This window comes from Channa argus, chromosome 24 (assembly GCF_033026475.1).
Source record: "Channa argus isolate prfri chromosome 24, Channa argus male v1.0, whole genome shotgun sequence".
Taxonomy (NCBI): Eukaryota; Metazoa; Chordata; class Actinopteri; order Anabantiformes; family Channidae; genus Channa; species Channa argus.
Genome location: NC_090220.1, coordinates 6,950,673 through 6,974,969, shown reverse-complemented (window position 1 = coordinate 6,974,969; position 24,297 = coordinate 6,950,673). Strand labels below are relative to the sequence as shown.

Sequence of the window (24,297 nt, the reverse complement as noted above, 5' to 3'; positions counted from 1 at the left end):
CAGTTTTGTCTGAGTTTAGAATTCCCAAATTGTGGGCCATCCAGGCCTTTATGTCTTGTAGGCATAGTTGAAGCTTGATAAACTGATTTTTTCCATAAATGTCACCAGTATCACCAATGTCACCAGCATAGCAATCAAAATTACCATTTAAGTGTTTTGCAAGTGTTTTTTTTTCTCAGGACAGTGGACAGTAGATGATTAGTTTATGTGTGTCCAGTCGACTGCGGACAATGCCAGTCTTATATGAAAAATTAACAATATAACAACATTAGTTCTATGCATCCCAGCTTCAAAAAATGTCAGCAGCAAAAAAAGTGGGACAAATGTCAGAAACTGGTGCATGTTAGGTCCCTGTGACCTTTTCCTAACCAGAGTAAGTGGTTTCATGGCATTTCAAAATTAGACGATGCAAACTTTTACACCCAACTGTGTTTGCTATCATTGCCAAGGCACTCGTGGATGTAAGTCTTTTCCTTAGCAGCATCTTTTTCCTCCTCAACCATTTCAAATGGCTGCACCATAATGGGCTTATTCGATATGAGTAGCTTCTGTGTAGATTTGATTACTGGTGATTGGTGCACAGCGCACGCTGGTTAGTTTCCTGCCGAGTGATCTGATGTCACACATACATAGGCAATGTTAAACTCGTGGGATCAAGGTCCCCGCAGTTTTTGGAGCCAGGTCCTTCAGTTGCTCTCCACCAACTGCAAAACCGCGATGGGAAACACCTGGCTTTCACCTAATCTAATAGCTGATTGGTTCTGGTGTTGGATCAAAAAACATGATGTTTTACAGACATATTTTGTCATCTGTTAAGTGTAAAATAGTAAAAAGTGTAAAAAAGTTTTTCGCTGTGAGTGTTTATTCTGTGAAATGTTTGTCAGAGATCTAAGTTACTCTACATGGCTTCGATAGCTTTTGTGGAACGTGCGCAGCTTATGCACTAGGACTGCGAACAGTCCATACAGACAAAATCTATGCTCGCTTGCAGTTGTCTGTAGAAAGTCCAATCAGATTGGGCAGATGACAAAATGTTATGGATACAGACACACAGATGGAGAAAGGAGGACTGGGCCTAATGTCTCAGGTGTTTAAGGAGAAGGTCAACACTGTTCTCAGTGGCTCACACATTCACACAAAACGTGAGAATGATTGAACTGTATTCAAAAAACATTGCATCTGGAACCAAAAAATCGTTAGTCCATCTTTCAGGATTTCCAGTTGTGTTGCACAGTTATGTTCATCTTGTATCCTGTAATTTTACAACATACCTCATAGTTAAAAATAGGCTATTGAGAAAATGTTGTTTATCATATACACCCTTCTTAGAAAATAGCCACAGTAGCTCTGATTATTGCTCAGCACATATCATATGTGTACCATGTAATATTACAAAAGATGCCCCCTACATACTCACAGCATGGAATCATTTTAACTTGTTGAGTTGTTACCCCCTTATGCGTCAAACTACTATTGTAAAAATAATGTTGTGGAATTAGTTGTTGGTTGGTTGTTCAAACTGCTTGAAATGACCAATAATTATTTTCACTAGTAAAACATTAAGTAATATGATATTATTTTAATGAAGAAAATTGAAGATGTGAACAACAAACATAAAATTCTCAGATCAGTCAGAAACAGGGAATGGGCTCTAGGATCTATTGTTAATTTGCATAATATTCTTCAGCACAGCCCATTGGTCTGTACAGTAATTGTACAGACTATAATTATATCTGTTTATGTACAATGTGCAATACAGTGGATAACAAATCGCTGTTTTTTTGAAGTTCTTTATTTTTCCTCTTTATATGTGTATATTCATACATGTGTTTTGTGTTTGTGTTTGTGTGTGTGTGTGTGTGTGTGTGTGTGTGTGTGTGTGTGTGTGTGTGTGTGTGTGTGTGTGTGTGTGTGTGTGTGTATGTGCGTCACTGCAAGCTTTCATGCGTAAGTGTGTGTGATTGTATAGTTTTCAGTACATGTGTGACTCAACTGAACAATGACATTGATTCAATTCCACTGGAAAATAAAACATGACAGAAACGTAATTGGAATCAAAGTGCATACACAACATCTAAAGTGTCTACATAAAACCTAACCCAGGAGAGGTTCATGATGACAGGTGAAAGCCTAGGATGAAGGGGAGACATCCAATTTTAACCAGCCAGTCCAAATTTTTGTCATTATCTTGCCTTCACTGCTTATAAAGGTCACGACCCATGTGGCTTTATATTCTTTTTTTATCTTTTATTCTTTTATCTTTGTTGTTGTCATTGAGCACATATACATATTGCATATACATGTTACAATTTAATTCTTTTTCTGCATTTAACCCATCCCCCTGGGGGCAGCAGTGGGCAGCAGTGGGGAGGTGCCTGGAGAGCTAGCACTGTGTGTCTCACAGGGACACACCTCAGGGACACACCTCAGGGACACACCTGGTGGGTAGCCCCGCAGACTTCTGCATCCCATCCTGCTGTTCTCCCCGTTGAGCGACCAGGCTGCTTCATGATTGAAACAATTGTTTGACATTTACTGAGAAGGCTGAGGTTGTTTTGTTTACATGGGTATATTACACTGAATGTAACCTAAGACAAACATTTTGAAGCTCTGCTGCAGCTCCACTGCGAAGGGTCACTGAAGTAAAAAAACTGAAATAGCAAAATTATCAGAAATATTTAGATACTGTGTATAGCGGAGATTTGATAACATATAATAATTAATATAAGTTATTTATTCCACATAGACTTTCACAAAGATACAGTTTAACCCCCAGACCAACCCACCCATGACCCCTAGCTCGAGGATCCCACCCCCCACCCTTCATTTTCAGTTCATGATGGTGCAGTTTGATTCACATGCAGAAACAAGCCAACGTCAGGTGTAGGCGCAGGTGACAGCAGCTGCTCTACGACTTCACATCCTGCTTCTTTTTCTGGAATTTCCTAAACTGCGACTGAATGGCAACAGCAGCCTTCTGTGTCTCGGGGTCTTCCATGTCGATGTCGAAGTCCTCGGGGAGGTTGTTCTTCTTTTCATCTTAGGGGATGAGAGAGGGAATGGTGGGAAATGGGCACAAGTGATATGACTAAGTATCATTATTAAACAACCAGGGGAAAAGAGGTTCATAATGTTCTTGTTCATACAATGTATATTTTTGTATATGTATGACAACATTCAAGCTTTGTTTCAGTCTCCAACTGTCTACATCAATTCCTCATATATCTTGAAGGAATGTCTGATCATTTCATTTCAGTATCTTTAGCCCTGCTCTTGGCATGGCTCAGGTTTGGCAAAGTCTTCCTGTCAGTCAGTGAGCGGTCCAACACTTTGTTCCAGACTGAACGACTACAGGATTAGTTATGATGTGACATGGACTTTGGCACTAATATCCATGATGAATCCACATAACTTGGGAAGTCGTTGATGTTTTGTTCAGTGTTACCAGTCAAAAAGTCATATTTTCAGTTATTCAGAGAAATAGCTCATAACCTACTGGATGGGTTAGTACTAAGTGTACATACCTGCATAATGTCAATAATGTTGGTGATCTCTGACCTTTACTTTGCTTTCTTTTATACTGCTGATTCTGTGTGTGTGTGTGTGTGTGTGTGTGTGTAGGTGTGTGTGTGTGTGTGTGTGTGTGTATAATTGTATTTATTTTTTGTCCTTTTGGGTTATCCCGTAAGTTCAGGGTCGCTACAACAGATCATTGGTCCGCATGTTTATTTGGCACATTTTTACATTCTTCCTAACGCAACCCAATTTCTACTAGGTTTGGGTCAGGTACCTGGCACTGCATGGGCCAGGTGGGGGTTTCAGTGTCTTGCCCAGGGACACTTCGACATGCAGTTGGGGAAAGTGATCGGCGAACCTCCAGTCGGTGGGCAGCCACTCTACTTACTGAGCCACTGCAGCCACTTAGCTACAGATACTATAATTGTAATGCATAAATATATTAACTATAAAGATAGTATATAGTATAAGCAATAATGGTGGTGATCCACTTTTCACTTTTCATCTAGGCAAATCACCGCGTAAGAAAATTCAGTCCAGCTATTTGACTTGACTTCTGCAGAGCTAGTGACAGTTCTCTCAGCCTTCACTTTACTATGTGTTTAATGGCATATAGCAAGCGTTAGTACTCTAACATGATAAGATGAGAAATATGGAAACATTACCTTGTTAAAAGCTAATGTTAGTATTTAGCTTAAAGTAGGACTACTGTTGTGGTCATTTGATATTGATGTTAAAGCTGGGATATATTACCATGGTAACTACAGAGTTAATGACACCATATCAATTAGATCTGGCTCCTATTAGGCTTCACTCAACAAAAATAGTATTTGGAGAGTGTAAAGGGTTCATATCAGTTTGCATTACAGGCATCGCCCTGTTAGTAGCATCAGTGCCAAGTTCTATTGAAGGTTTCAAGGGTGAAAAAAAAATCATACATTTATTATTTATTATGATAACTTTGATATGACATGGAGGTGACATTACTGACCCACAGACACGAGTAAGGCCAAACTCTGCTGTTCAAAATGTTTGACAGAAAGATAACTAAATAAACAGGGAGCTCCCCACGTGTTTCATGACAGGAGACAAACTGCTCTAATCCTCCTTCTTCCTCTGACACTACACTTTGTGAGGAAAGGAGAGCTGCTGATTTGAAGGTTCAATATAACAGGTGCAGTGAAGTGATGAATGAAGTCCACTGAGTGCTGGCTGCTCATACACACAGAAAGCAGATGAGGTGTGAAACTGAAACAGGTAAAAAAAGGTTCAGGTTTATGGGATGTGGCTTAAAATCTAATATCAGGTCTTACATAAAATGAGATGCTAATAAGACACATCACTCCTCATTCATCCCCTAATACCAAAAGGTCAATTGTTGTCATGCAGTACAGTGCTCTGTGCACGGCTGTGCCGCTCTGCTGTGCGAGGTGTGCACTCCAGCATAAATGGTTCTTTTTCCAGATGACCTACTTACGTTTAGACGAAACCTTTTGTTGACCTTGAAGCCCTTAAATGACAAGTGACAACGAAGACAAATGTTTCATAATTGCAAAAACCTCACATGCACACACACATACAGTTTGTCTTTGTCTTACACTCACACCTGCTCCACGGGGGTGATGGCCTTTACAGCACGGAGGGCGCAAGAACCCAGGCCCACATTCAGTAATGCGCTGTTCTTCTGCATGAAAGAATCCAATTGCCACAATAGGTGGTGAGATTATTTCCATAAAAGGATTTTTAAAGGTCATACTTTGACTGGTTCCTAGGAGATTTAAAGGATCCAAAGATGTTTGATATAGGTTTATACAGAGCAACACAAGCCTAAAAAATGTACATGTGTTAAATTACATGTGAAGCTGAGCAATAAAAAGAAAATTAGAAAAAGGGGCTGTTTATTTATTATTGTTCTCCATTTTTGTTGAATACGATTTTATACTCACTGTCTTCTTCTTTTTTTCCTTTCGGCTGCTCCCTTTCAGGGGTCGCCACAGCGAATCATGTGCCTCCATCTAACTCTACCCTCTGCATCCTTTTCTCTCACACCAACTAACTTCATGTCCTCTCTCACTACATCCATAAATCTCCTCTTTGTTCTTCCTCTAGACCTCCTGCCTGGCAGCTCCAACCTCAGCATCCTTCTACTGATATATTCACAGTTTCTCCTCTGAACATGTCCAAACCACCTCAATCTGGCCTTTGACTTTATCTCCCAAACATCTAACATGAGCCTGATCCTGTCCATCCTCATTCCTCCCAAAGAGAACCTCAACATCTTAAGCTCTGCTACCTCCAGCTCTGCCTCCTGTCTTTTCTTCAGTGCCACTGTCTCTAAGTCGAACAACATCTCTGGTCTCACCACCGTCTTGAACAGCTTTCCTTTCATTCTGGCTGATACTCTTCTATCACACAACACACCTGACACTTTTCTCCACCCGTTCCAACCTGCTTGCACACGTCTCTTCACCGCTTTTCCACATTCTCCATTGCTCTGAACCGTTGACCCTAAGTACTTAAAGTCCTGCACTTGGCTCATCAGCTTTATTCCTCTGTAGTTGCCACAGCTCTGCACATCTAACTTGTTCTTAAAAATTGGCACCGGTACACTTCTCCTCCAGTCCTCGGGCATCCTCTCCAAGATCTTTCTGAACAAACTAGTCAGAAAGTCTACTGCCTCCTCTCCTAGACACTTCCATACCTCCACAAGTATGTCATCAGGACCAATCCTTGAATTACTTCATGTAACTAACTCCAGAATTTCTCCTTCTCTTCTAACCCTCATCCTACCTGTGGAGCATTACCACTAACAACACTGAACATCACGCCTTCAATTTCCAGCTTCAGACTCCTCAACCTGTCTGATACTCTTTTCACCTCTAGAACGTTCTTCACAAACTCCTCTTTCAGGATAACTCCTACTCCATTTCTCTTCCTATCTGACCCATGGTAGAAAAACTTGAACCCTGCTCCTAAGCTTCTGATAAAACATTTGCCCATGAAAACTCGACAATTCTCTAACACATGGTGGAAAAAGCTACCAAACTCTGCACGCTCAGCAAACTCACTCCCAATATTCAATAAACTGCTGAAAACAGAACTCTTCCAAACCTCCCTTTGCCCTTAAATCTTCCTTCTCTGCATCATGTCAACCAACTCAAGCCTTCCCTGTCATAGTCCCAACATTCAAAGTCCATACTGTCAGTCCTACAGTCTTATCTTTCCTCTTCTCTCTCTGCCTACAAACACGCCTTCCTCCTCTCCTTCTTTGACTGTATTATACTCACTGTATATACTGTTTTTAAACTTATTTTGTGTTTTATATAATAAGGCCTTTCCAATAGTGTGTCCACATTTATAACACCTCTAAGGTCAATGTTTTATCCAGGGATTTGCTGAACTACTTTCTATTATCAAGACTAAAACTGATAAAGTATCCTTGGAGATTTTAATACACTTGTTGCCGGTTTTTGTCTTTATTTATTGCTTACTTAATTAAGATTTTGAAGGTGTTTAACATATTTTCAGTCAAAGGCCATACTCCTGATAATGGTCATGCTCTTACAGCGTAGGTATTTACATCATAATTTGCAGCCTGCAGTCTAAAGTGTTCCTATAGTCTATAATTCTAGATGCCATAATAACTGAAAATTCTTGATTGATTTATGGCAGGCTCTGATAAAACATTTGCCCATGAATGAAGATCAGACAAGTCGACAATTCTCTAACACATATCACCAGGGGATTTGTTTGTAATTGAGGGATAGTGTATGTAAAATACATGCTTGGAAAATATAATGATTCAGTTTTTGTAGGACTTGTTCTTCTTCATACTTTTTTATACCTCAGTCATGTTTATTGTTGTGATAATGTGTTAAATCATCAGATGCAATAAAAACGGTCGTCTTTAGTAACTTTGCACAATTGTACATTTATTACAGCGAGTTAAAGACCAGCAACTTTTATATAAAACATGTTTAAAAAAAGAAAATGGGCAAATGTCAAATGAATGCAATTTACCCCTATATGAAATTAAATTAAGCTCCCTAGAATCTTTCCATATCACTGCTGGGATTTTCCCTCTAGACTGAGCCTTAGCTGCAGTACACTTCATCATCCCAGGAGTTGGAACAGGAATCCATTTCAACACTGGATGTTAACCGTGTTACCAGCAGCCCCACAGGGAGAAGAGAGGTGACACATTGTCTCCAGGTACGTGAGGGCTGCTTTATGTGCTTAACGCAGCTATGGAGCCATTTAGCAGTGAGTGGGTTGTTATTAACCTGCTGCATCATTGTGTGAGGAGAAGGTTGACTGTTGGAGATGGAGATTGAATCCAGTGATTTCCTTGGTGTATTGTATCATATGCTGCTATATGACCTGATTGAGTAAATGTGCAGGTGGCAAATGACACTGTGGTAAATGATTTACCACATCTACTTGTATAGTGAAAGTAGGAAATCAGTCAACTCAATGTACAGTGCCAAAGAGCATTTGCCAGCCCCCTCCCTTGGAATTTTAACCCTGGATATTGGTTAGTTTTCTGCCTTTTTTATACTGACCAACAGAAAAGTAAATTAGAGTAAAACACAGAGCTATACAAATGTATATAAATTAATTAGTAGCATAAAACAAAAAATAAGTGATTGCATAACAAGCTAATTTAAGTCAATGTGTACAAAGACTTGCAATATCCGATTACTGTTGAATCTGAATATTGGTCAAAAAAGACACAAGTCCTGTGAAGGACCACCATCCGACCACCTGCTCTCTCGATCCGAATCCCTTTCACTCTCCTTCAAGCAGTTGCATCCACACTTCTTTCTTCCCTCTATACTACATCCCTGGGTTCTATCATCTGCTCACATGGCTTGTCCTATCACTGCTATGCTGTTGACCCACAGCTCTTCCGATCCTTCTTACCGGACGACTCCACTGTCTCAAGTTCTTGTCTTCCCAGCCAGACCTTCGACACAACACAACATCAGCATCAACATTGGATCTGCAGTTATTGTTCCCACTAAATCGGCCAGAAATCCGGGGGTTATCATCGACAACCAATTGAGCTTTAAGGATCACATCTCCTCAGTCTCTAGAGCATGCAGATTTGCCCTCTACAACATCAGAAAAATCATTGTGCAGGCGCTGGTGATATCTTGCCTTGATTACTGGAATGCCCTGTTAATGGGGTTACCGGTATGCACAATCAAACCCTTTCAGATGAACCAAAATGCAGCAGCACGCCTAATTTTTAATCAGCCAAAAATCACTCATGTCACACCACTCTTCTTCTATACTCTGTCTTCCTGTAGCTGACTGCATCGGGTTCAAAGCTCTGTCTCTTGCCTACAGGGCGATCAACTCCTCCGGCTTACCTCAACTCCCTTATTCAGGTCTACAATCCTTCCCGTCACCTGCACCAATGAACGACATCTGGAGGTCCCAGCATCGCACAGAAAGCAGAACTCTTCAGCTGAGTGATTCCACGATGGTGGAACAAGCTACCAAACTCTGCACTCTTACCAAACTCACTCCCAATATTCAATAAACTGCTGAAAACAGAACTCTTCCAAACCTTCCTATGCCCTTAAATCAATTTTTTTTAAACTCTCCTTTCTGCTTTTTCTTTAACTTGCATGTCATGAAATGTAAACTGACAGGACTTTGCTTTGATGTTTTCTCCTTGACAGATTTTTTGAGGACTTTATACTCACTGAGACTTGGAATAAATGACAGAATTGCAGCCAAAGCTCCACAAAAGGGTTTCTAGACAATAAGGTTTATGTTTTGGAGGGTCCGAGTCAAAGACCAGACCGCAATCCTACTGGACTTGAAAACAGCTGTCCACTCAGGATCCCTTTGCAACCTGACAGAGCCTGAACAGTTTTGCAAGTTAGAAAAAGAAAAAAATACTGCAGTGTCCAGATATTCAATACTGATTGAGATGAAAGGCTCAATATTGTAACTGCTATCAAAGGTGACTCTAATACTGGCTTGAAGTTGAAAAATCATGCAATCAGTATGCAATTAATTGTGTTGTTCTGTTGTTAAAGAATTTTGATTAATTAGTGGAGAATTTCTTTCTGTTGATCAGGGTTAAAAAAGACTAATTACTTGAACATGATGCAACATTGTAAAGAAAAATAATAGGGAAAAACTTTCAAGAAGGTAAATACTTTATACTATATTTTTTTGTCTTCAGTATGTGGTACTTCTGTAACTACAGACGAAATGTCAGATTCACTGACCTAATCATCAATTTACTCAGGTCTTTGTTCTTGTTTTATTCTAATGTTGCCACGATGGCAGTTTTGCTTTTAACAACATTTTTGAAATTCAAAAGAACCTGCCAAATACTGACAGCTCTATTTCACTGATTATAACTTAAGGGGTTTTTATTACATTATAATATCAACAATACCATGGCCTATTTTGCCATGTTGGTCTTGCTGTAAGTTGGAGGAAAATCTAACCACTGTAGTGTTGTTCTTTGTGTATAAAAGTATTATCTCTGTTCTTACTGTGATAATACCATCACCTTTACATTTTCAGATAAAAAAAGGGCCAGTTTCTCCTCCAGCTGGATCTATTTACTCATTGATATGCTGTTAATTTACATACATTTCTTCAGTGGTGTGTCAAATAAACCTTGTAGGAAGTAACTAAGCTACAACATTTAACTAACTAACTAACTACATTTTTCTTGAGTACTATACTTAAATACAAATGTCCTTTTAGTTCAGAGTTACATAATCTTAATTTCAATCAGATATTATGCTTTGATTCTTTATTCCACAGGGAAATTTACTTTAAGCCAGTTCGACAAAACACCATGACATGAGAAACACCAGCTTTTGTCCTGTTTGATAGCACTACAATATTATTGTCAGTGTTCTTTCTGTAGTTTACCCACAAAACAAAACCAAATTATTAGCATGGATGTTTTATGCCAAAACAAAAAAAACATGGCAGCACATACTGTAGAACATATTGACGAGTACCAATGGGTCAGTAGGTGACATACTTAGGTGCTACTTAGGTGCGTAGGTGCTACTTTTGACGCCAATACATTTATCACCATTATGACGTCCATTGTAACAAAATTATCAAATAGATGTGTGTTTTTCATACGTTAGCATCTTCACGTTTCCCTCGACAAAAAGCCAATGGGATTTTACATTGGCATTTAAAATGTTGTGGTAAAAAAGATCCGGGACAAACAGAAGTTTATGATACTTACTCCTTTTTAAGCAAGCTAATCTTTAAAGATGAACACCATGTTTAAGATGTTTGAAACTTAAATACAATCAGCAGAGGTAAAAAGCTCTTGTGAGGCTGTAGATAAACTACATGGGTGGCATGACTTAAACATCATCTGCTAACCTTTCAATTTTGCAATTTTATTTAGTGCAATTAATTCTTCCACAAAAGCATTTTTTTCTTATAGTGACCTGGAAAAGCCAGTGGTCTTAAGTTCATCCTCCGTAGCCTCAGTTAGCCACTTGCTAAAAACCTACTTTTTTACAAAATGTGAAACAGTAGGGTATTTATTGATGAATTTAGCATCCAAGAATAAAACTTTCTTTCAAATTGTGGTCCTTACTTTCAAATTCTCTTGAATTAGTGTTAACTACAGACTTTATTTTAACCAAAATCCAATAAAAAAATCAACTGATTTCTGTTTTTTTCTTAATTATGAAACTTAAGTGCTATGAAAATGTCTACCTACATGCTGTCTATGCAATGCAAACTTTGGCGAAAGCAGCACATTAGTAATATTCTGCATTGTGTTTCTGCATGGTTCGACTTTTCACGCGTAACTTTAGAAAATACCTTGGGCAGCAGATGGTTTGGTGATTCCAGTCATTGCTCCAGATGCTTGTCTCTGCAAAGACAACAGAGAAAAACACGATCAGTTGTTTTTAGAGACGAACACTACAGGAACACTACATCTGAATATGGAATTAAAAAAATCTCATGATTGTCATTTCTGAAAGAAAACAAGATCCAGCATATAGCATTTTCTAGAGAAAGCATCAGAGAAAGTCATCACACTGTCCACCGAGTAACAGTGAACACGTTACAGCACAGCCTCTGATTTGTGTGCAGGGAGGTGAGATGGGATATGCTTATCAATAATCCATGTTTCTCCAGGAGAGGCACGCTCACTCTGCCTGCTCTAACAACTCTCCCAACTCTCACAACTGCTCTCTGCTGACAGGCCGGTGCTGCTCAGCAACATCAGGATGCACTCAGCTCCCAAAATAAGACAGCTTCCCAAAAGCTACACAGCACAGTGTGTGAGGAGGTTTGTTTCAGCTGCATGACTCATATCTTAAATGTGATTGTGAGAAAAATAACTGTGTATCACTTAGACTTTTTTCACTTGACATTTGCCTTTTTTAAAAAAAATCTCATATCATCTATAGCTCAACCTGAAAAATTTAATCATTTAAAAAATTTTAAAATGTAAAGCAACAAAGCAGATTAAAATCTGGCTTTAGGAGACCTGACTTCTTCCTCCTCATGTCTCATCACAAGAGCTGATGGAAGAGACACTTGTTTGGAAGTGTGGCCAATTTTTTTTTCTATTTATCGTGGTACTGGGATTTCCAGCAAAAGGCTGAGTATGCTGTGGTATTCAAAGAGTCACTGTGACAGTGCCATGCATCAAGCCTCAACCCACCAAGGCTCAAGCAAGCATTTTGGTGACTGCCAGAATGGACATGCAGGAGCAGAGCGACAATAATGTTTGACTTATTGTCTCAGTGCAGTTAGAAGATGCAGTGCAATGCTGAGAAATCAAGACAAATGTACCACACTGATATCAATAACCAGCTGCAGCTCTGAAATATATTAAATCCATTCCTTCTCTTCACACACATTTTTTGATCTTCATCCCTTCCACCCTCTCCCTTTAGCGCTCACATTTTAAGCAGGTCAAACATCAAAGAATTACACTTCTTCTGCATCTAGTCAGGTTTAAAGTATTTGTAGAACTCACGAGGGACTGAAATCTCCCTGAACACACCAAGAGGAGGTGGTGGTGCTATTTGTGTCTGCAGTGAGTGACTGTGTTGTTATTTTTGTCTCCAACGGTGACACAAAGTCATATCTGGTCTAAATCAGAGATGGAACATGTTGGTTTGTGTTTATCCAGCATTAAAACATTAAATATTGTCTTACATCAATTAATATGGAAAAGCAAGAGCAGGATCGTGAGGAGCATGCGTGACCACATTTTCACATTAACACTAATAGAAACCTAATCAACAGTACCATGCTAAATAAAAAAAAAAGAAACATAATGACTTTCCTTTGTTTCCTTTCATCTTTTTACAGTACCAATCACCATCATCACCCCCACCCCTTCTCTTTCTGCTTGGATACAGTCCGAGCTTACATAACAACTCCAGTCCCAAAGTGCAGAGCCATAACTCTCCTCGCATTAGCACACTTTCCCCACACTATTTTAATTCTGCTCAGTTGTTTTCCTGTCCAGTGACCAATTTCAGCATTTGCCACTTACATCACTTGTTTTCCAGTGCCTAATAAACGTGGTGGAGAGAGAGAGGAAATGAGTATACAGTACGGGGATGTTGCTGAATTTTTGAGAGGTGAAAAAAGAAAACAGAAGCTGATCGGGTGCAGCTGTGCTGACCTAAAATCAAATATACTGTAGGACATCACATCATGATGTTTCCTTATACAACGCACTGCACAGTTGACTTACAGAGAAAAAGTGACGTTTTTATCCTCTGGGGTAAAGCCAGTTTCTACATGTTGTACAGCAGCAGTGCTAAAGTGCTGATAACAGTCACTTATACGCTTTTTGACCATTTTGCTGCGTTATGCATCTAATTTAATATCAGCTCTTTCAGACTGGGCGGAAGGTCTCTGTGTCCGTAGGGTTTAAGTCTGGACTTTAGTTGGGTCAATCAGGGACAGTCAGAGGCTTATCCTGAAGCCACTATAGTGCTGTCATGGCTGTTCATTGTTTTGATTGAAAGCTGACCCCAGTTTCATTTCACATAATAATACTAATAATAATACTAATAATAATAATAATAATAATAATAATAATAATAATAATAATAATAATAATAATAATAATAATAATAATAATAATAATAATAATACTAATAATAATAATGATAATACAATAATAATAGCTTTATTTATAAATTACAAAGTAAATAAAGTACAAATTGCTGTACATTGAAAAGGAAAATAAAGATAAATAAATAAATAAAATCTGGTTAAATATAACATTTAAAAAAAGCACAAAGTAAAAATACATCAAGTTATATAAATAGCATATACTACTTATACTAAAACAAGAATCTCACATCTCAGGAAAGGAAATTCAATAAAAATGTGTTTTCAGACGAGACTTAAAAGATGACAGTGAGTCAGAGACTCTGATTTCCTCAGGCTGGTTATTCCACAGTTTTGGAGCCATGATGGAAAATGCTCTATACCCCCTTTTAACCGGGAAGTTGGAACAGACAACAATCCACTGTCTGATGATTTTAAGTAATAGCACATATGGAATTAAAAGATCAGAAACATAGGATGGCGCTAAACCATGCAGTGCTTTAGTAATCAGTAAAATCTTAAAATGTATCCTAAGATGAACAGGAAGACAATATAGAGATGCAAGACAAGGTGTAATGTGACTGAACTTCCCGGTTATAGTCAGTCATTCTAGAGCAGGTTTTTCTGAAGATTCCTGTGTTTGGCAGTATCCATCTTTCTATCAATTCTGACCTGTCCTAACACAGAGAAGGGTGGTGTGAGAAGTGACATCATGCTGGAGATTAATTTGGTTTTATTATACCAGAGAATCTCTGATTGGTATTGTACAAGCTCCAAAGAGGCTGTGGCTTTCATCTCAAAGGTCTGAGTGGTGGAGTGGTACTGAGATGTTATAACTTCCAGCAGGTTCATTTCATTTCTGAAGCTCTGATCGTTGGGTTCTCGTCAGCTCCCTGATCACAATTCTATAGTCACTCAGTTTGAAGATGGTTTTATTACCTGCACTAATCTATTCTTCACTACAAAATGATATTATGAATATCCACAGAGAGTTCATTTAGCATTGTGGCTGGATTTATGTCTTGGCTTGCACTGTAAATGTTTGGTCCTAACATATACTTGTCTCTCTAAAAATATTTCAGTCATTTAAGATTCCGCAGTTGTTCTCCAGGTCTCTATGTAAGTTCACAGACACATCTCAACCAAAGTTAAAGTAAACAGGTGATACATCGGTGGGTGTGAAAACTTTTTTAAATGAGGGATCTTAGGGTTTAATATTTTGCAAACAAATTTGCAAAAAAAAAGTTTTATTCTGTCATTATTGGTTTCAGTGTATAGATTGATGGTAAATAGGAATTTTATTTTGTATTTTTCCTCAACTATTCTCAAGAAATGACTTTTTTAAACAACAGCAAACATGTCTAAATTTTTTTAGACATTTAACTTTAACTTCTCTAATACCTGCAACCTAATTATGTTTCCTATTAACGTTGTGAATATTAATGTATTTGACATTAATTAGCATATATAGCAAGTTGCAAACAAGTTGAAAATACTTGCTCTTGCAGGACAATACATTTGTAACCCCTTAAAGCTCAGTGTAGCGTCTTCCGTCCTGTTCTGGACTGCAAAAGTCCAGTACAAAGGACAATGCAGGAGTGTGCATGATACACACTAACATCAGCTGTCACTTTTAAAACTTCTGAATGTCTCTGTTTGAGGAAATGTATTGCTTATTGACCTCACACCTCCCAGCCATGACATCCAGTTAAAGTGATCTCTTTCTCAATTAAAAGCTCACACATTAATCAGGAGCTAGTGACGAGCACCAAGCTGAGAACCCTGCTATTATGATGATTAATGCTGGTAAAAGAACAGTCGCCCCAGGAGGGTTTGTCATTTATGGTTAGAAACAAACAAACAAAAACAAAAAAACAGCAAAGTTTTAGAAAAAGCGCAATTAAAAATGCTTTACTACATCTTTTATAAAATCAGCAGCGGCTGGTGATAAGTACAGTTGGATGAAGAATTATAAAAGTAAGGTTATTACATAGAAGCAAATGTAGTAAAAGATTCTTGAGGGGTGATTTGAAAGATGGGATTTGGCTGGGATCTCATAGTAGTGCTCCGACTCTTTAATCTACGAATGCGAGCAGCCAGTGGAGTTCTAAATATTTTTATCTAAGCTAAGGTGCAGGCAGTAGGAACCTGCTGCATTCACACACACTTAAATGTGATGTAGTGACATGCCACAACTGTCCATGCTCTAAATCCTAACTAAACAGCACCTTTAGGAAAGTTCCGCTATCACATGTGCAGTGGTGCCTGGCTTCAGTAATATTTCATGGCGAATGTAGAGCAGTTTGACACATTGCTGCATCGTTGAAGTCCACACATCATCGTGGAAATGAGCACACGTCGCCCCATGTGAGCAACTCAGAATTTGTCTTTGACAACTTTGTTTAGATTGAGGTGGAAAAGTAGAGGAAAAGTCATATATACCAATGTATGATCAGCATGTTAGTGTATTATGTAACAAATATTTTAAATCTTTCATTTGTAGTAAGCTGAACAGTAAGTAAACTGTTTACATTTTACTCCGATCTGCTTCACAACACACATCATTAACAAATCTAAAGTAACAGAACTCCTGCCAGACAGGACAGCTCGTCATTAGGAAGCTGGAAAAGGAGATTGTGAGTCTCACAAAAATGCAAATTAATCAATAGTGTATCATTCTTATGGGGCACCAGAATAGTTACTCACTATTCTCACTATTCACTTTTTTAATACCAGTCAGTGACCAGAACAAATGAATCAGTCACACATCAAAGGTCGTGGACTTGGACATAGCTATTCTCTGCTATCACCTAAAGAATACATGTCCCTGGATATGTTAATACACAGATCAGCCACAACATTAATACCACCTGGTGGTTTCACTATGAACATAACAATATTATGAACCAACAAATGCTGATGGATTATTATCAGCACATAGAGTGATTAAAACAAATCTCTAATCAGCCAATCAAAGAGTAGCAACTTAGTGTATTTCAGCATGTAGACATGGACAGCTGATCTGTTCAAGTTGAAAATATGCTAGGGGAGAAAGGTGGTGTAGGTGGTCTGAGTATTTCAGAAACTGTGAAACAATCAGTTTGTTACCTTGGGATAGTGAGGACCCCTGTGTGAACTACAGTGGAGATGCTGTACTGTCACACTCCCCTAAGGAGAAACTACGGTGTTTGCCTTCTCCCTTTCCCATATGATGGGGATGGAGGAAGCTCGACAAATAAATAGCAATGATGATAATTACACTGCTAATGATAATGTCCTGCTGAACAGTGTATGTGCTACATATGGCTCCATCTGCTCGGATGACTAACAATGCACAAAGCCTGATAAACACTCAGAATCATTGCTTTCACCCTTGGGCTTCTGCAGCAGCATGCAGTGTTTTAAAGAAATATGACATAAAATGTAATATAAAACATTTGGCTCTTCAAATTACTTAAAAAGCTGGTTCACAGTGGGACCAGAGTTTAACAGGTCTTAAACCACAGCGGGTTTTTGCATCCACACAAACAGCTTAAGTTACACTGGTGTAGTTTCTAAAGATGTATGGTTTCCAACACATTTCTCTCTTGATTGAGTTTATAAAACACAGCACGGACAGGAAGGCTTGATGTGGACACATGGAAAATAACTAAAATAAATAAATTACCTTCCCAGTGTGTGGTGGACTATTTTTGGTTCTTATGGCAGCTCGGACTCTCCAGAGAGACTCCATGCTGCACTCCGGATCTATTAACAATTTAACGAAGGAGACGGTAGAAATAGGTCACAGACAGCTCATCCCAGCACCATTACAAATCTTTAGTAGCTTCCCCACAACCACCACCACCAGACTGGAAACAGGAATGACAGCCTGGAAGTGTGACACTGCAGCGGAGCTGACTGAACAAACAGCATAACGCCACAGTGATGGACGACGCCGTTTTCATAAAATCACCCTAATGTGGCTGATGTAAAAGCCGATAACCAGCAGCTTTTGTTTTAATATTGTCAGCAACTTCAGATTCTTTGATACTGTGACATATTGTAGAGGACACTGAAATATTTAGAGTGCAGTTACATTCAGGTAGAAATAGAAATATTTCTTTTAAACAAAGCCCCTGTTCAAATGAAACTAAGGCTGTGTTCAGGTTTGACTAGTTAATGTGAAATCATCCAGGAAGGTACATGCAAACACCTTTTCAAGTTTAGGTCTTTTGTTTGTCTCAGAATTGATATGACAAAAGAGAAAAGAGCTGCTGCTGTGATATATTAATAGTGTATAAGAAAGAGCTGTGGACTGTTTTAGCATCTGATGAGCCTTTAAGGAAAAGTTCACAGGTTTGTCATAAAACATATGTTGCTGTGATCATTCCCCTTTTCCATCCTGGTCAAGAATAGATCTTTACAATGGATGTGACGGGGAATAGAACCCACATATGTGCAAACAATATTCAAATATATTTCTACATCTAATGAGGTTTAAGCAATCTGAGTTTATTAAATCAAGAGAGGATCTTCCAAAGGTAGTTTTTGTAGTAACCACCGCGCCCCCTTTACTGTGCAATTCAGTTGAGTTGTTGCAAAAAAAGTAACATTTCCAACTTGGGAAGCTGAAGCCTTGTTTTGTCTTCAATAAACTTTGTAAAACAGTGTTACAGACAGGGATGACAGTGGGTTTTGTCCCCCATCAATTACATACACTCGGAAGCCTTTCTTTACTGGCCTTTATTAACAGAGGAAATCGGTACAACAAATAAATCCTGTTTCAGTGTGTGACTACAATTTAAAGACAGACTTGAAAAACTGTCAACCTATCCTTTAAATGCATGAATGCATGTTGTTTTAACCACTATTCATCCGCCAGCACGGCTCTCTAAGACGTATCAGCATGTTGAGGCTGTACACAGTGCAGTGTTGAGCGGAATGCTAACATATGCAGAATGGCATTAATGAAGGTTAGCAGCAAAATACCAGCATGGTGGTGCTTCGGATGTAAACCTACTGTATAATGTTTAACATCTTAGTTTAGCATGTTAGCATGCAAACAGCAATAAAGAGAGAGTTCAGCTGAGGCTGATGAGATGTCATACGTTGTGCAGGTATTTTGTCATAAACTAGTATTGGCAAATAAGAACTTTGATCTGTTTATGGTACTAGATGAAAAGTCAGGGGATCGCTACTATTCATTCTGATGGTGACATGAATGTCTGTGCTAAATGTCATGGAAATATTTCCAACAGTCAAGATATTTCACTAAAATGTCAACCTCACGATGCTGTTAGAGGAAATGTCAGTTGATCACCAAAGGTACAGGCTATATCCTTAGGGAGCCATTACAGGCTGTACAAAGATTTGTGGTAATTCATCTGGCTACATTTCCTCAGTTGGGCCACAGTTGCTGCACAATCATTACAAAGGTGGAGAAGTGCTGCTTATGTGCTATGAAATGTTAACACAGTCCAATGATCTCATGTGTGGGAAGCTGAGAAAAGTGTCACTATGAAGTTCACACTTTGGGCATCAGGACTGTGCTGTAGCTTTACTTTCTCCAGCACAGTACCAGCAATCTACTCCACTACCCTGGCTGAACAGCTTCTTGATGAAATCTGGGATCCAGTTGGTGTCTGAATATTGGTTTTCAACCTGTCCACAACAAATGAGGTGGTTTCTTTATTCTAATACATGCATATGGAGTCTGTCTCTTGTCTTGTATTTAGTCTGCTGTAGATAGATGCCCGCTGGTTCGCTGTTTAGGGGTTCGGTGTCTTGCCCAAGGACACTTCAGCATGTGGCCAGGGGGAGTTGGGGTGCAAACCACTGACCCTACGATTGACAGGCAGCCAATCTAAAAACTTCACTACTGCTGCCCCAGGCAGTAGCTTAAGAAATAACAATAAGCTCTGAAACTCACCAGTCGTGCAGAAATATTTGACCTTCTCTGCTTGGATAGAAGGACGAGCCTTGGAGCAACCTATAAAAGTCTGCACTGCTTCTAGGCTGTTCAGTGAGTCTAGGTCACAGCACCTCTGCACATTAAAATGCTGTTGGAGCATAATTAGGCCTTTGAAAAAAAATATTTGTAATGAGTTACATGCTTTAAACAAGGTATTGTTATATCACAAAAAATTTTAAATTTTAGAAAACATTGACAAAGGGTGCTGATAATGTCAAATGAGAAAGTGATTCTGTGTGTCCTTCTGACATGCAGTTCACACTGGAGCTGGAGTAGTAGTCCAGTAGTAGAATTTACATGAAACAGTACTTTAACTCTCAACACATCTGCTAAACCCTGTAGCAATTTCAGCCTTTTACCTAAACATGTCCAGCCGCATCATAAAATGTTAAATAGTCCGCACTTATATAGCACTTTTCTACCTGTTGGTCCTCAAAGCGCTTTACACTGCTTCTAATTCACTCATTCAAACTCACAGTCACATACACAAATGGGGGAGCTGCTATGCAGCTGGCCCACACTCACCGGGAGCAACTAAGTTTGGTGTTCAGTGTCTTGCTCAAGGACACTTTGACATTTGACCGGATGAAGCCGGGGATCAAACCAACAACTGCGGGATTGGTGGACAACTGCTCTACCTCCTGCGCCACAGTCCCCAAAGTATAAAAGGGTAAACTTTGCCTTCCAGCTGGAGTTATCCAAGTCAAACTAATGGCATAGCAGCATGTGTTTTACCACAGAACATTAGCAGGCATTAGATGGTGTCTGGGCCACCCAGCAGCGTACATTGAAGTGTACAGAATATTCCTTCACTCTCTTTCAAAAGTAATTGTAAACGCCTTGCAGGCAAGGGGCATAAGCATCATTTTTACTGCTATCTGCAGCATTTAATAGGGATCAGCTCGAGCTCACATTCCACCCTTCGCTGGAAAAAGCACTCCACCCACAGCTGTAGTGGTGTCTTCATCTGCTCACAGACTGAAGACAGCGCTATGACTGACTGAGAGGTGTGGTAAACCACTGACAACGACAAAACACTGCATCTAAAGACAATAAATGAATGATGAGGAGGTATTTTTATGAAGGTACGGTGCATCGTGTCGTTTCTGCTGCATCTCTGTTCAAATTAGCTGGCTCCCACCGACTTTTGTTTGTGTCAGTTAAAGGCAACCGCAGCATGAGGAGACAAATTTATTCCTACTGCCAAACTGTACTTAATACAGCTGACTTTAAAATCCCCACTTTTCTATTTATTACTGTAATCCTTAGTCAATACACATGAAAGAAATTTATGTACAAAAGACACATGGATAATGCAGTGTAGAAAAACTGTTTTAAAATGTATTTAAGGTGATTTTCTGTAACAATTTGTTGCATTGTAAGAGCCAGGTTAAACCTCTGTGAGGTTCTGTGATGAAGATGATGATGTTACTGATCCAGTCATGGCTGTTTAAGTCTAATTGTTTCTATTTGGTCTGATGTTAACCATTAACATCCCTGATGTTCGTCATTTTCTCTCAGCAAAGGCTCCCAGGAGCCAGAATTACCTCAGATGCTGAGTTGCAGTGAGGGGAGGCCCCACCAAAGCCTGCTGACAGTTTAGATGGATTACACATTATTTAAGTGTAATCTCTCTTCATTGTTTAAAGCGGGATTAGGGTCAGTCGACAAGCCTCATGACAAATCATCAAGAATCGCAAATTAAACTCTACTACTATATTTCGGATTAATAAGGGAGAAGGAAAAAAATCACAATACATTGACACACTGCAAATGATCTTTAAACATTTCCTCCAAAGAGACTTGAGTCACTGAACCCTTTTTTTTCTAATCACCACTTTAGTTCAGATCTTTATTCCTTTATCAGTCTTAAGTCAGCAAAAGACGTTTTAAGCAAAACTACTTTTCTCCATCTCAGCTTTCCTTTTACATCAGCATCTTTTAAGAATCTTATCTTGTTAATTTAATAAAAAAAAAGGGCTTTGGTCCACTTTAGATGATGAAGCAAATGGCTTTGCCAAGTAACCACCATGGCCACCACACTCACAGTAATTAAAGTACAGGGCAGGTGAACACAGTGAGAGACCTCTCCAATGTCGATATACTGATATAAGGAGAGTCCATCAATAAAAAAAAACGAAATCACCTTAAATGCTGTTCACAACAATCTTTCAATAATTGCATTTTAAAAGAGAATTTACACAGATGACTCAGGAATTGCCATTTCATTATTCTTTTGCTGTCCCCCCGCCAACATACGGAAAGTAATTCATCATCATAATAAAGTGACTTTACATCCTGAAGGCCAGTCAAATCCTACAAAATTTAATGTCAAGCAGCACTTAAGAACAAGGTGCTGTAATTAAGCTGCAGCGGAATTACAGAAATATCACAAGAAAATCATATTCCTGATTCTGCTGGGGCGTTATTTCCATCAGCTTTTAGCAGCTGAAGTTGTCCACTAAAAGCTTTCATGCGTTGGACAGCAAAACACTCCCATCAGTCATATTAGTGGAATGGGAATTTCTGCAATGTTAGATGTTTGGAAAATAATAGAATAAAAAACAAGTTTATTCCATCTATTTATTTTCTTTGTAATTTTCTTAGTCCTCCTGTTGCTTATGGTTGTACATTATAACCTTGTGCGATGAAACTGCAAGAGAAATAAGGAAACACACCCTCTGTCGAATTACGAAGTTGATCAGAACAAACTGACCACGGAGGTTGAAAGATTTTGTTTTGTGCATAAATGAATTGCTTATTTACAATTGTGAGGAGACATATGTAGCCAATCAAACTGTTTAGGACACAGATTTGTGCTCCCTTTGCTTCTTGGGGGATGAGCACTTATAGGATCCTGTTCTTCCCTGTGCCCAATGTGAGAATGTCTTATTTCTCTGGGTAAGCAGCGAGCCCTGGATAATTCAGTGACTATAGGATGTGCCCTTTGCCAGTATTCTAGAGAAGATTAAAAGTGGGGTTCTTTCCAATATCCCCTCTGACATTAGCAGAATCTCATCACCTCTCTCTAGTCTCAATGGCTCAAGCCCAGCAAAGGATGCATTGATCGTTGATGTAGGTCAGTACTGCATCTGCCTCATCCAGCATGTGTTCATGCTGAACTGAGCTTCAGATTGAAATGTCAAAGTTAGGTCACATTAGGACATTTAACAGCAGAGACGGAGTCTCGGAGTCTCATGGACTGGCTCTAACATCCAGGCTGGTCCTTAAATGTAGGGAGATCTGTAGTACATTTTCACATACTCCCTCAACAGCATCTTAGTCTTTATTTAGCACTTAAATCCGCTGTCAGATTTGATTTTGTGGTCCAATTGTTACATGCAGAAAAAAGACACGAGAACAAAATCTTATTATTATTATTATTTATATTGTTATTATTAATCTAATCACTTATTTATTTGTTATCCCACTAGTAGACATTTAAAAGCTATCTTAGCACTTAAACCCCCAACCACATGAGATGTACAGAGTTCTGTGTATGATTTTGTCCAAAGCGCAGCCTCTAAAAGCGGATTAAACTGATATTGTTGCTTGAAATCTCTTCAGTTCCTGTTACTATGCGCTGTTAACTTTACAGCAAAATCCGAGCTGCTACTTGAAGCTGTAGAATAACTCAGAGCAGAGCAGGCGTGTGCACATTGAAGCTCTTACCTCGCTCATGGCTGCGCTGTGCGTGTCTCTGCGTGGATCCCGGTTATCTGTGATGCGCACCTGTGTCCGGCTCACTGAAGGTACAGTCCTCTCCAAGACGCCTGCACTCACGCACAGAGGCTCCTTTTATAGCACGGGCAGCCCCGCTCTCCTCACCACGTTACCATGAAACCAATCGGCACGCGTCCTCTCGTCTCCAGCTCTGCACTCGTGTTTGGCTTGCTGTCAGTGGCTTATGCTGTGGCGATGAAACTGCAAGAGAAATAAGGAAACACACCCTCTGTCGAATTACGAAGTTGATCAGAACAAACTGACCACGGAGTTTGAAAGATTTTGTTTTGTGCATAAATGAATTGCTTATTTACAATTGGAAAGAAATGGTCCCATATTTAGCTACAGATCTGCATGAAGGCATTTCCTGCAAACAACACAGCATTCAACCTCACCGGGATATCGTATTGTTCAGTGGTTATAATTTGTGACAAATCAACAGGAAACAGCTTAAATTGCATCAAACGCACACATACAATACTTGTGTTATTGTTTGTGAAATAACACAAGTTTTTTCACTCATGGTGCTGAAGGACTGGTCCCAGCATGTGCAGAGACTTTCATTTTCAAAGTAACTGTAACAATAGCTGACCAATAAGTAAAGTATTTTAGTCCCTAAAAGAATAAAACTGCATAGTATGGAAATATGCAAATCGCAATTGATTTTACACTCTCCCACTGTGGGCAGAAGGGCATGTCTGAATATCACAAAACTTCCCAGTACAGACTGTCTGCAGTGTATGTGAGAGAGGGACACTCAGAGGTGTGTGATCACACTGAGGAGTTGCATGGTTGACAACGGATACTGTTGCAATTGTTGCCTGTGAACTTGACGTGTTGCAGCCTCATGACTGTGGCAAGAAACTCACATAACATCCAGTTTGGTGTTTGTAAGTGTTTGTTTATGGCAGATTCTGATAAAACTAGGCCCCGTGGTCTAATGAGACCAATGAATAAGTAAATAAATTTTTTTTAAATGTTTATTGTGAACACGGCACATCCACAGG

The 24,297-nt window shown here is 39.2% G+C and overlaps 1 protein-coding gene across 2 annotated transcripts; it reads right to left on the bottom strand.

Moving 5' to 3' along the window:
- Positions 1-1,564: 1,564 nt before the first annotated feature.
- On the bottom strand, positions 1,565-23,486 carry pcp4a (Purkinje cell protein 4a). Of its 2 annotated transcripts, XM_067494780.1 has the most exons (4): positions 23,240-23,486; positions 11,350-11,401; positions 4,994-5,026; positions 1,565-3,039 (listed from the first exon to the last, which is right to left on the bottom strand). In XM_067494780.1, the coding sequence occupies exons 1-4, from the start codon at positions 23,246-23,248 to the stop codon at positions 2,909-2,911; spliced, it is 225 nt and encodes a 74-aa protein (XP_067350881.1). In that variant the 5' UTR covers positions 23,249-23,486; the 3' UTR covers positions 1,565-2,908. The 2 variants fall into 2 exon arrangements, with proteins under 2 accessions (XP_067350881.1, XP_067350882.1); XM_067494781.1 differs by lacking the exon at positions 4,994-5,026 and having other exon boundaries at positions 23,240-23,461.
- Between the last annotated feature and the right edge of the window lie 811 nt (positions 23,487-24,297).